The sequence below is a fragment of the Macrobrachium nipponense genome, chromosome 22, assembly GCF_015104395.2.
Source record: "Macrobrachium nipponense isolate FS-2020 chromosome 22, ASM1510439v2, whole genome shotgun sequence".
In the NCBI taxonomy this organism is placed as follows: Eukaryota; Metazoa; Arthropoda; class Malacostraca; order Decapoda; family Palaemonidae; genus Macrobrachium; species Macrobrachium nipponense.
The window spans coordinates 74,251,604-74,265,434 of record NC_087213.1 but is presented as its reverse complement, the minus strand read 5'-3'; the positions used below and the strand labels follow the sequence as shown (position 1 = coordinate 74,265,434).

The 13,831-nt window shown below is 42.0% G+C and overlaps 1 protein-coding gene across 2 annotated transcripts in view; it reads left to right on the top strand.

Moving 5' to 3' along the window:
* Nucleotides 1–2,850, top strand: part of LOC135198810 (uncharacterized) — a 61,666-nt gene extending 58,816 nt beyond the window's left edge. For both annotated transcript variants that reach the window (XM_064226774.1, XM_064226775.1), the window contains exons 8-9: nucleotides 337–439; nucleotides 1,137–2,850. In XM_064226774.1, coding sequence (XP_064082844.1) covers nucleotides 337–439; nucleotides 1,137–2,236 — 1,203 coding nt within the window. In that variant the 3' untranslated portion in view covers nucleotides 2,237–2,850. The remainder of the gene's footprint in view (nucleotides 1–336; nucleotides 440–1,136) is intronic.
* The last annotated feature ends 10,981 nt before the right edge of the window (nucleotides 2,851–13,831 follow it).

Below are 13,831 nucleotides of genomic sequence, written 5' to 3'. Positions count from 1 at the left end.
ATTGAACATTTATAGCAGTTTCAAATTTGAATTACCTATTCTTTTTCCTGCAATGTTCATTAAAGAGTACCATCTGTACCAGATGACTAATTGATTTTAAACTGATTACATTCATTTTTCTAATTGAGTCACTTGCAGGAAGAACAAACATTCAGTATACTGATTTTAGTGGCTTTTCACATTTACTATTCTCATCATAAATAATATTTATGAAATGGCAGTTGGCCTTTCTCTAAATCTGTGGCCAAATTATTTACTGTGCAACATGTAAATGTAATATTATGTAATTTCTGAGAAGGATTGGATTTCAGCTTATTTGAAAATTTTAAACTTCAGATGAAAGATAACTTACGTACTCCAAGTGAAGGTGCTGATACAGCAGTGTGGCTTGCCATCTCAAAATCTGTTTTAAAACACCCAAGTGGACTTTTTTACCAAGGTAAGTAAAAACATCAAGCTGTTCACAGCCAGGTCTTTGCCAAAATGTTTTAGTCAAGAATCATCTCATAATTCCCATGAGAATTTTATTTAAAAAAAAAAATCTGATCTTGTATAACAGAATTATCACAGATGGGTAAAATCAATGCAAAAGGCCTCAGAATAGAAAAACCTGTCATAAAAAAAAACTTTATCAGACAATATTCTTTTAAAATAAATATTGTTATCATTATCGGCATTCTAGAAAACAAGACTTAAAAATTGTTTGACCAATATTTAATAAAAGAGTGTATTCTGCTCAAAACAAATTATGTATTGCCAGGGTCAAAGGTTGGATCAAACACCTGTGTAAGATGGTGTCAGGTTTAATTTTTTTGTTGTTGATAGTTTAAATAAGCTACTAAAATGTTTTGCAAGTACAGTAATAATTAATATTTTTGCCCTCAACACTGAACAATTTAACCAAAACAATATTCTTTCATATGGCTACCTCAACAAATCTAGATTAACTATAAATCAACTTATGTTGACAGAATTCTACAATAGATTGGATGTAGAATACCTGTTAGGGCAGTAAGCATGCCTCAGGCTCAAGAGTCAATACTAAGTACACTTGTATAACCTACTTTTTTCAGAGATACAAAGTTCTTTTTACATCAGATCCAAACTATCTTTATAGCTGCCTCTGTGTGTTTCAGATCGAGAACCTGTATCAACACATTTACCCCTTGCTTGGACAAAATCATCAATTGAAGAGGAAAACCTTTTCATGCAGAAATTAATGTTACTTATGCAAAAGATTTCCAATAAAATTTCTCCTGAACAAATAGAGGTCAACGGTGATAACAATTCTGAGGTAAATGCACACATTCATACAAATGGAGTAAACGCTTCTCTTGAATCAAGTAACACCAGCCCAAACAATGTCCAAGAACTTAGTGCTTCTCTAAAAGAAGTTTCCTTAAATAATGAAAATGGCAACCTTTCAGCAAAGGAAGAAGTGGAAGATGACCAAACTGAAAAGCAATCCCAAGTACCAGTAGAAGATATCAAGTCAGAAGGTCAAGCACCAGATGCAGAAGAATCTGCTGAACTCCAAAATGCTGAAGCCCCATCACCTGAAATAGAAGATATATCTCCTATTCAAAAAGACTCAGTTAGTAAGGTTCTAGAAGATTCTGGAATTGATTCTAGGGAGGAAGAGGCAGGAGAAAAAGCAGATGAAGCATCTGTAAACAAGTCTGACACTTCATCAGTAGGGGAAGAGGAACCTGCTGCACAAACTGATGAAAAGGTTGAAAAAGAAGTTACACCAAGCCCAGTACCCAATGAAATAAAAAACCCTGAAACTGATTCAACAACACCTGATAAAAAGGATGAACCTGAACCAGAAATTATACATGATAAAAATGAGGCTTCCAAACTAGAAACCATACCAGATAGTACTAGTGATAATCCCAAAGAAACCCCACCTTTGGAGGTAGTATCAGGGACCCCTAATAGTACAGAAGAATTTAAAGAAGAAAGAAATGACTCAAAACCAGAAACCCCACAACCTGGTGAAAAGGAAGAACCTAGAGCCAACATAAAAGAAGAATCACCTCAGAATAATGAGGCTTTGCCTTCTGAAGATGGGGATTCGGCATCAAGACCAATTACATCCGAATCAAGAGCTGATGCTGATGTGGATGCAAGCCTCACATCATCTCCAACACCTACAGACCAAACATATCTGAGTGCTACCAGTGTAGTTGAACATTTAATTGATATTACAGCAGCAAAAGCAGGTGATCCTTAGTATTTGTAGCCAGGCTAAATGATGCTGTAGCCATTTTTCTAACTGTGCAATTTTATGGCATTTCCATTGACAAGCATTTTGTGGCTTGCGCTGTATACCTATCATATGATATCAGGATAAACTAAACAAAAATGGGAGTGTAAATAAATTTCCCTTCAGATCAGATAGGTTTGAAGTTTGTCATTATTCAAAAAAACTACTTTCAATTGAAAAATACCTATTGTAATTAAAGTACATACGTACTACTACAAATTGGGGATTGTGATAAGAAATCTTGTGAATTGTATTGTCAGTGTGAATAGTATAATGTGTTTACTATGTAAACTAGCATTTAATATGTAGTAAATTGAAAATACTGTACGTACTATATATTTTCTGCATATAGTTCTAATATTATTTGCAATTTGATACCAATTCTACTTTTCTTCATCTAGTGTTTTATGCCAAAGCATTTAGTTCTAGAAAGCTATTTTGTATGGTATTTTGACTTAAAATAAATCTAACACAGTCAAATGCTAATGAAATTAGTTGTATATATCTTTTAGTACTGTCAATTTTTCTAAAATTGTATGAATGAACCTGAGTGTTACCATATAATAAAATATATAACATTACCGGATAATTTTTATACAGCAGTCTGATGAAATTGTAATCTCATACCTTATTATGATGGAAGAATGGCCACATGACAAACTTCACAACTACCCTAATTAGAAAAGCTGACACAATACCCTGAGAACTCGCTCACAACCTACTTAATCCTGCAAATCCAAAATTCTGACAGATACACTCGCCAGCTAACCTCCCCATCTAGGGTTGCCAGAAAGAAATAGCTGCCAATAATTCTAAAATCTACCACAGAAATGCTTCAGTATTCTATATTCTTGATATTCTGGTTGTATTACTTAAGGGATTTTGTCAAAGAAAAAATCTATTTCTGGGGGAAGACCTGTGTCACCCGGTGAAATGTCCCTGTAGCACACATTTCTAGGTATAAATAGATGCTAAATATACCAGAGAAAAAGCTAAATGGAATGCTGAAGTTACTACCTTCATCTCGTTCACCCATAGGGTGTCGGTATAAACACAAGGGCGAGTGGAAGCCACTACCACAGGTTTTCTGCCAATTAGACGATTCCCCTCAAAACCTCTCTCTAGGTAGGTGCCGTTACAACAACTACTATATGTCTACCTTCCGCTCACTACTACTACAACTCCCGCCCAAAGGCTTCATTCCTGAATTACGAACCCAAGCTTGGGCCGGCTAAAGGGTGGGGATCAGGAAAAGAGAGGGATGGGTTCACCGGGCGACACAGGTCTTCCAACAGAAATAGATTTTTCCCTTGTCAAAATCCCTTTTTCTGGGTTCTACCTGTGTTGGCCGGTGAAATAGTATCAGAGAATTGGCCATACAAGCTTGGTAAAACACAAAATTTAATAGATATATAAGGAAAAATAAAAATAAAATTTCCTCTTAAAATTAAGTTTTAATAACCAATGTAAGACTAACAAGTTACAATAGTAAAAAAGTGGGAACAAATATGACCAGATCCATACTATCCTGGGAAAACAACAGGTAAGGAATACAAAATTAACAAATATAAACTATGTACATGTCCGGAAGTGGGTTGATAAGCAAACCAGCCCGGAACCTAAGGGAGACAGGTAGGGATTATGAGCGAGGCAGGTAGGAAAGAGTGAGTATCAAGGGGAAAATTTTAATAGCAGAATAAAGGAATAGGAAATAGAGTTATAAGACTAGGCCGTACCAGGGGAGACAATGCTCCCTGCAGCCATTGCTGAAAATTTAAAGGCCTCTAAATTCTTTAGATAGTGGCGTTTAAATACTGCCGGGGATTTCCAACCCGTATATTTTTTAAGATCCTCGAAGTTCATATTGTGAAAATAGTTAATTGAGGTAGCCACTGCCCGGATATCATGGACGTGAGGGACTGAATCCGGATTGGCTTGTTTAATGAAATAAAGAATTTGTTGTCTGATTCCTTTTAAGGAAATGGTTCCGCCTTTTCTTCTAATAAAAAGACAACCTGAAGACTTTTCAGAAGTTCTGCCCAGATAAGATTTTAATGTGACAATAGGACACAATGATGAGTCCTGTGTGAGAGGTATAATCTTCCATGGAGCCCACCTGTTTTGTGGGTCTTCATTCTTTGCTAAGAATTTCCGATCTGGGGAGAGTAGAACTTCACCCGACGGGAGGAAATCAATGTTCTGGCGCCTGAAGCCAGACTCATTAAGGATAATGTTTTCCTGAGACGGTTTATATATGAGCATGATTCATTATCAGTGTCTGAAGCCAACTTGAGTACATCGTTTAAAAACCAGGAGACTGTGTGGGGGCGGTCCACTGGTCTCAGACGGGCACATGCTCGAGGGATAGATGAGAAGTACGAATCTGTCAAATCAATATTAAAGCCAAGCTGAAAAATCTTCCTTAACCTCTTCATTACCGAAAGTTTGTTTGGAGGTAGGTGGGTACCACCATTCAAGTCTACTATACCGCACCGGGTGCATAAAGGTGGTACGCATAGTACCACCAAAACTCCTCTTTTCAGATAGGGACTTCCAATCATTCTGTAATTTCGGTTTGAAGAGTTTGGAGCAAAATAAACAGTATGACACGATGCCAGACGTATGATGAACCCAAAAAAATAGTATTATTACTGCTTATAGTAGTGTGTAGGTGACAGATGAACTGCGTCTCAACAAAAAATCACAAAACCAGACAAGCGTAAACATGTAATAACTTCTACCCAAGTAAAAAACCAGTTGTATCATCATTTACTGTATTTATTTATTTATTCACTTATTACATTTTACAAATAAAAGATATGAACACCAGATAAATGAAGGTATAAATAAAGCCTTATAGTAACTTTATATATAAAAAACCAAGCCAGAGAAAAAGCAAAAAAGCGATTTTTTCTGAGGACAAGAAACTTGAAAAATTAGTTTAGATACCCCTGATGACCCTTAAGTTGTTTTCTGTGATGAAACTAATCTTAGAAAACGTAGAAAATGACATTGACCAATTTTTGAAAGATATACTAAAAAATTTGCGATTTCCATATTTATTGGCGGGGCTTTCGCTTTAGTTTTTGCTCTTTTTTTTTGTTATTACGTGCTTATTTACTGTTCTATTTTGATAATACTTTATGTGCATGTTCCAGGTGCGATATACCAACATTCTGTAAGACCGAATTTCTATTCAAGACCGTAGTTTTCTCACCGACCACCAGTGTCCCTTGTACAAAGGACACAGAGTTTCCCATTTTTTTTCATAAAATCATTTTCTATTCCCTGTAGGATGATAAAACTAACAGAAAATATGCGTTATTATAGTACTAATAATACCTGATAATTTCATTAGCCTGTCTTGATTTGTGTATTTTTGGCAAATATTTTTACGATCGGTACCCCTCCAAACTGGAGTCACTACCGAGAGATTCAGTTCGGCAGCGAACGCAATGTTTACATTCTGCTCACCCACCCGGTAAAGAAGGGGTTAAGGCAGATTTAGTCGTAGTAATGGTACTAGCAGCTAGGCCTTTTTCAAACAGGGTTCTAAAGAACGAAATTGCCAGATTCGTAGTCATCTTTTGGGCATCTGATTCTTTTAGATAGATGGCCAATTTCTTTTCTGCAGAATCATGCTGTCTGAGTGTTGATTCTCTTTTATCTGATTCTACGAACAGGATGTTTAGTGGATCGACACTAGCATCTTTCTGTGCCGCAAACTTCATGAAGTCCACAAACTTAGGGCATTCAGAATTCTTGAGGAAGCTGACACAGTCCGAGTTTGTACTATTTGAGTCAGTTCTGGATAGGGAATCCGTCTGGAACATAGATTCAACTCTAGTAGAAGAGGAAACCAATTGCTCTTCGGCCAGTTGGGTGCAACCAATGCTACCTGTCCTCTGAAAGATCTGAAATTGTGCAGGACTTTCATCAGGAGGTTTACTGGTGGAAATAGGTAAATCTTCTGCCAATTGTTCCAGTCTATGGACATCACATCTGTGGCATGAGCTAGAGGGTCCGGATTGGGAGCCACATAACACGGAAGTTTGTGATTGGACTCTGAGGCGAACAGGTCTACCTGAAGGCCCAGGATTTGATTGCAAATCCAATGGAATGATTTCGTGTCCAAGGACCACTCCGACTCCGGCGGAGTTGTTTTGGATAGTGAGTTTGCAATGACATTTCGTACTCCTGCCAGGTGAGTAGCTGACAGGTGCCCATGATTTTTCGTTGCTAACGAAAAAATTGCAATCATTACATGATTTACTTTGCTCGACTTGGAGCCCCCTCTGTTTATGCAGCAAACTATCACTGCGCTGTCTGAGACTAGTCTTACATGACTGTTCTTGACTGGAGCTAGACGTTTTAAGGTCAGAAAAATATCCATTGCTTCTAGGACGTTGATGTGGAACTGGCAGAATGTATTCGACCAAGTTCCTTGAACCTCTTGTACTGGGAGTAGCCCCCCCAACCGCTCAGAGAGGCATCCGTGGGACTATCAGAGACGGCGGGGGAAATTGCAGTGGCACTGATTTGGAGAGACTCCGGACTTCCGTCCACGGATGGAGTCTTTTCTTTAATATCGGCGGAATCAGAGAGATCTTGTCTCTGAATTTTTTGTTGGCTCTTTTCCGCCAGACTCGATTGATATCCTTCAGCCTGGCTTTCAATAGAACGTCTGTTATTGAGGCAAACTGAAGAGAACCAAGAATTCTCTCTTGAGTACAATGAGAAGCCCTTTTATTCTTGAGGAACTGTCTCGTAGCCTTCGCTGTCTCTCTGCACTTCTTTGATGGGAGGGATAGTTTCTGTGAGGTTAGGTCCCATTGGATTCCCAACCATTGAAAGCGGGACGCCGGAATGAGACGGGACTTTTCCTTGTTTATCTGGAAACCCAGATATTCTAGGAATTCTATTACCTTGGCTGTTGCTTTGCGACACTCCTCGTCGTTGGTTGCCCAAATGAGCCAGTCGTCTAGGTAAGCTACTAACATTACCCCCTGAGCTCTTAGTTCTTGGACTACTGTCTCTCCTAGCTTGGTGAATACTCTGGGCGCTATGTTGAGCCTGAATGTTATGACTCTGAATCAGTAAGCTTGTTTTCCTAGTTTGAAGCCTAGGTATGGAAAGAAGTTTCTTGCTATCGGTACATGATAGTAAGCGTCTGTAAGATCAATAGAGGTGGTGACGACCCCACAGGGAAGTAAGGTCCACACCTGCGAGACGGTTAGCATGCGGAACTTGTCGCATTGAATGTATGAGTTGAGACGGGACAGGTCCAGAATCACTCCGTTTGTCCGAGTCCTTCTTTGGTACACTGAACAGACGTCCTTGAAATTTCAGGCGACTGACTTTCTTTATTGCCTTCTTTTGAAGGAGATCTTTGGCTTAGTCTAGTAGGTCTGTCGTTGGAGTCTGGTGACAACTGACTGGTGGAGGAGGCCCTTTCTCCCATTTCCACCCCAGACCTTTCGATACAATGCTGTGGGCCCATGAACTGAAGGTCCAATAGTCCCGAAAGAGATACAGTCTCCCGCCCACCTGTAGAGCCTCGCTGATTGGTTGAGGTCTTACTTCCTCTGCCTCCTCTGAAGCCTCTGCCTCTAGGGCCAGCTCTCTGTCGGAAGGCACCTCTGGCTCTGCTACTCCTTGCATGTTTATTGTAGCTACGAAACGCTCCTTGTGACTCAAAGGAGGCGTTGAAGGCTGGGGAGGTTACTAGGGCAGTTGAAGTCGAAGGCTGTTGAGTCGGTTGACTCTGCAGTAGGACAAACTGTTGTTGTGGCTGTGCCTTGGATGTCGAAGGCTTGCCGATCTGGGAGACAGGAACCGCTTGAACCAATGTCTGAGGTTGAGAGGACTGGAAAGGCTGGTATTTCTTCGGCCTCTTCCTACCTTTGGATTGTGGTCTGGGGGCCCTCAAACTTCCTTTTGAAGGGAAGTCCCCAACGGACACGAAGGTTCTGGTTAGCTCTAGCTGCCTCACTGAGGACGTTGCTAACCACGTCCTCAGGGAAGAGGTTGGCACCCCAGATCGACGCCTTTATGAGCCTGTTCGGTTCATGTCTTATAGAAGCATTCGTAAAAACATGCTTCCTGCAGGCTCGCCTGTAATAGTGACTTTGTGTGGATTCGAAACAGAGGCTCATTTGCAAAGGTCGTGGCAGTCAACTCCGCAGTGGTGACTGAGTTAATCGACCTACTCAGCCTGCACCTTGCCTCAAATTCCGCTTTGACCATGGGGTCTGGAATTCTAGGCAAACCGTGAACATTGCCGGAGTGTCAGTCCAAAATTCCATATCGCTTGGGAAGAGCAAGGAGGTAGCCTCCGTCTCTTTTAGCTGAGGCTTAGGTTTGTCATCCACCCAGCTTGCAGAGTCAATTCTGCAACCTTCAACGTACAAGGAGTCGGAACTCCTTGTGGGGCCACAAACATTGTATAGCATCCTTTATGGGGTGTCAACTTTGTGTTGACACACTCCCATTCTGTGAGGGTGCGGACCCATGCAGACTGGGCCTGGTGCCTAGGGTAGATAACTGTCTCCTTCGGGATTTTGTCTACCCTGACTAGCGCATCTTCGGCTAGTCTAGCGTAGTCTGGGAAGGGAAATTGAAGGCCAGCTGGGAAGAACTCAAAGTCTTCTACCGGTCGGGTTCCGCAACCTTCGATGGTCAGCTTGCCCTCTGAGAACGAGGCATGCAGAGCCGATTGCCACGGGTTGCTGTTCTCAAATGGTGGTAGCTTGGATGCGTCCGGTACTGTCACGGACTGCGGATTACTCGAACAGCGAGCTAGCTAGGGAGCGCCGGAACGAGACCGGGGCAGGGGGGGGGGGGGGGGTGTCTGGAGGAGAGTGGACGAGTCGTGATCGCCTGGCCACAGCAACCGATCAGTGACCCACCACCTTTCGGGAGCTGTAACTAGCCTACCACTAAAGGGAGCAGAAGACGGTAGGCCAACTGACACCCTAAAGGGGGCAAAGGCCCAAACTACGCACATCAAGACAAACATAAAATAGATGATGAGGAATTACTGGAAGAACTGCAAAAAGAGGAAAACAGGGGTGACGCACCCAGCCTAACCCTCCGAGATCGGTACAGATCCGGTCAGGTAGGCTAGCCTGGCCTCCAAAGGACGTCATGAAATGGACGGATAGAACCTAACTAAACCCTCCATAATCGAAAATTCCGATCTGGTCAGGTACGATAGGTCTAGGCCCTACAAACATGACACGAGAGGGACTCTCTGTCCTGGACCACTCTCCCAGCAAGCATAATAGCCTGGGCAGGAGGCGGTAAGGGTGGGGCCGAAGGGGTGGAGGGTCAGGACTGCCTGACCTACCTTCCAAAACCTAGCCTAGGTCTGGTCGGGTAGGCCAGGGAAGAGCATCGCAAGGACTTCCAACCTCAACAAAGAATATGAATATCTTATCATAAACGTGCATATACTAATCGAGTGCATTACTAACTAACATCGAAAAACACACTAAAAGAATGCATGCATGAATACCGCGAGAGAGAGAGAGAGGAAACGCCCTCTCCGCCAAAAACTGGCGTACTATAGGTTAGCCTAGAAGCCAAAACAAACTACTCACGTATAACGTATGAAAAATAAAATTGTACATACGAAGGGAAACCAACACGCTCCTGAGGGACTGAGGACAAAAAGGGGGCCACAAAAGGCTAAAATAACAAAAGATAAACATACAATAAGAGACCTAAGAGTACATCAGGAGCGGGTTAGGCCTTACGACGTAAGGATAAAATTTGTAAAACCAATGCTCCAGAAAACGACAGGAACTATAAAAATGATGGGGTATACGAAAACAGTAGTCTAAATAGTGAAAAGCAAACAGTGAGGTAAAAATCATCATAATATAACAATGGGAAAAAACGCACGCCGCGAATGATGCACTCAAGATGGTGGAAATAAAAGGAGCGTGAGTGTCACCCCGGTTCGCGAGAACCAAGGGGCCAAATAAGGGCTAAAAAGGGGTGCATCATGCCCTCATGAGATACAAAAACGAAAAATGGAAGGTAATTCTTGAGAAAGCTTTCGCGGCCTTGTATCTCGGTAACGAGTGCGTAACTGGCAGAACACCATAGAAGATAACTTCTTCTTCATTCTAAATTATACCTGATGATACACTTACCCGACCAAAATAGGACAATTTAATTATCACACAATTTCGTTACCAAACAGGATTTTTTCTAAAGTCCCCAGTACTTCTTAATGGGGGCACGAAAGGTCGCTCTCCAATAGTTCTTCCGATCGCCGCTTGCGACGTTACGGTCGGGGGCATTTCGGAGGTTGGGTCAAAGGCATTTGCGCATGCGCCGACCAGTTTCTCGTTACTGCGCATGCGCAGGTTCGTTCTAATTGGCCTATCATATGCTCTAATTTAAATTTGATTCAGGCCAACCAATCGTAGGCCTAGGATTAAGCCCGATTCGGCTAGGTTTGCCTACATTCCCCTGAATTCGTTCATTTGATTTCAGCCCGCGAACGTAATGGATCTGTGCAACGGTTGTGATTTAACCATTGTTGATATCTCCGTTATTTCTAGGGATCGGCAGTCAACCCTCGACTTTTTTGCAAGGCATAAGGTGTTAAAGTTAACGTATAGGTGCCCGAGTTGCCTTAACGTTGTAAAATTGACAAAAAACAATCGATTCCGGTGTGATAAAGTCATAAAAAATTCGGATGATCGTCGAGCACGTTGCCGTCTAAACGTGTCTGGCTTCACTGGAACGTGGTTCGAAAGTGTTCATATTTCTATAGAGCAAGTTCTTCTTCTTAGTTTTTTTTTTAACTTTAGCCGGTGTACTCAGATAGAAGTTGCACGTGCCGCTAGTGTATGCGAACGTACCGTAAATGATTGGTACAACTTTTGTCGGGAAGTTGTATTACATCATATTGAACATAGTTAGTACTCCAATAGGTGGGGCCCGGCAAAATCGTCGAAATCGACGAAGCCAAGTTCGGGAAACGAAAATACAATAGAGGGAGGTACATTGAAGGAGTGTGGGTGTTCGGCGGGTTCGCGAACGTGATTCCAAAAAAAACGTTTATGGTCCCGGTACCCGACCGTTCACGGGAAACGTTAGTTGCCCAAATACGGAAGTGGATATTACCGGGAACCAAGATCATCAGCGACTGTTGGGCAGCATACTCCCAGTTGCAACTGGAGGGCTACACGCATGAAACCGTGAACCACTCCAAAAATTTCGTGGATCCCGAAACTGGGGCATCAACCCAGAACATCGAACGTTGCTGGAGGGACGCGAGGGCTGACATACCTAAATACGGCAGAAGGGAGGACTCGTTCGATAAGTACCTGGCAAACCATCTCTTCCGCCGAAAATATCCAAAGTACGAAGCCCGGTTTCACGTGTTCATGCGTGCGGTCGCGAACCTGTACCCACCTCCCGTTTCCCCCGCCGAGCACGAATTTGACGACTCCCAATAATAATGGTAAGTTAAATTGGATTGTCTGGTTAAGTTAAGGTAAATGTTTTCTGGTTAAGGGTCAAAGCGTTTAGGTAGTAAATAGCAGATAAGTGTTCTTATTGGCAAGCGGAAGACAGGGCCGGTGACCATTTCCGAACATTCACTTACCCTAACAGCCCACGTGTTCGAACTGTGAACTCGGCCAAAACAGTAATCACGGCATTCTAGGAATTACTAAGTTTTTACAAGTAACAATGGATGTTAAAAATTATCGATAAAAAGGTATACTACTAGAATGTTGTAGGCTAACAGCCCATGTGTTCGAACGGTAAAACTTTACAAATGTAGTGGTCTTATTGGTAAGTCGTAGACAGGGCCGCACATCATGTCCGCACCTCCGAACCTCCGCGTAGGCTATCAGCCCATGTGTTCGAACTACTAATCTTTAACTGCATGTTATCGAAAATTAGGCCAAAACATACGCTTTTCGTGTGTTTTTTGGCGCTTCATACCTAACACGTAGCCAGGCCAGCCATGTCCAAATGCGGGATGTTTCTTAGGTAGGCAAGAAACATCTTAGGCTAGCGGTGTCAGTTTGTATGTAGAGTAAAGGGTCAGCCTCACCGCCGTTTTCTTGGGTTTCCCAGTGTTAATTGGGTTTGTATGTAGAGTAAGGGGTCAGCCTCACAGCCGTTTTCGTGGGTTTCGGTACATATACCTAACACGTAGCCTAGGCCAGCCATGTCCGAATGCGGGATGTTTCTTAGGTAGGCAAGAAACATCTTAGGCTAGCGGTGTCAGTTTGTATGTAGAGTAAGGGGTCAGCCTCACCGCTGTTTTCGTGGGTTTCCCAGTGTTAATTGGGTTTGTATGTAGAGTAAGGGGTCAGCCTCACAGCCGTTTTCGTGGATTTCCCAGTGTTAATTTTTGTCGTCTCTGTTTCCCCCCACCCAAAAACCCCGGTTTCCCAATAGGTCCCCCCTTACCGTTTTACGAAAATTACGCCTGGAAACACTATCCATTTGCCCTTTATTCTGTCTGTGTTCCCCCACCCAAAAACCCCGGTTCCCAACAGGGTCCCCCATTACCGTTTCTATAGTTATATATATATACTAATATATATACTAATATTTAACTGCATGTTATCGAAAATTAGGCCAAAACATACGTTTTTCGTGTTTTTTTTGGCGCTTCATAGGCCGCGCAAGCTTTGTAAAGTTTTACCAAATGGAATACTACTCAACTTAGATGAAGAAGCTTGGGGCTCTGGGGAAGACATGCTTCGCCAAAAACACAGGAAGAGGGGAGCGAGAAAAACACGTGCAGACACTGTAGCGTGCTAATACAGGAATGAACTTTGAAGCCTTCGGGCGGGAACTGTAGTAGTAGCGAGCGGAAGGTAGACGTATAGTAGTCATTGTAACGTCACCTACCTAGAGAGGGGTTTTGAGGGGAATCTTCTAATTGGCAGAAAACCTGTGGTAGTGGCTTCCACTAGCCCTTGTAGTTACTTCAGCATTCCATTTAGCTTTTTCTCTGGTATATTTAGCATCTATTTATACCTAAAAATGTGTGCTGCAGGGACATTTCACCGGTCGTCACAGGTCGAACCCAGAAAATGCCTAACAAACTTGAAGTTCCAAGGAATGTTTATAATTAGCATACCATCAAATTTAAATATGTGGCACTCCTTTAAAATTACTTTTTTTGACACCTTTAATTAAAGATGCAATTTTTTTATATGGGTTACATTTAACAACTCTTGGTTCAATAGACAATGAAAGACCAAATGTCTTAGGAGTCCATTGGAAGAACCAATTTTAGTATTTCCTGTGGTTAGCTGGGGGTCAATTTTATTGGCAGATGTACATACTGTAATTAGGTAGTTTATGACCAGGCAATAAAGTATGTTCAGGTAATGAGAACTATGGTCTAAATGCTTGGCTGAATAATCTTCCATTGCAGACGAGTCTTGGAGTCTTTATTTCAGATGTAGTTTTAATTCTAATTATATTGGTCATCCATGAGCTAGACTAGTGGCAATGACTTCACTAAAAATACTTACATAAGTTCTTCCCATGGTTTGTTGACAAACCATATTTGTA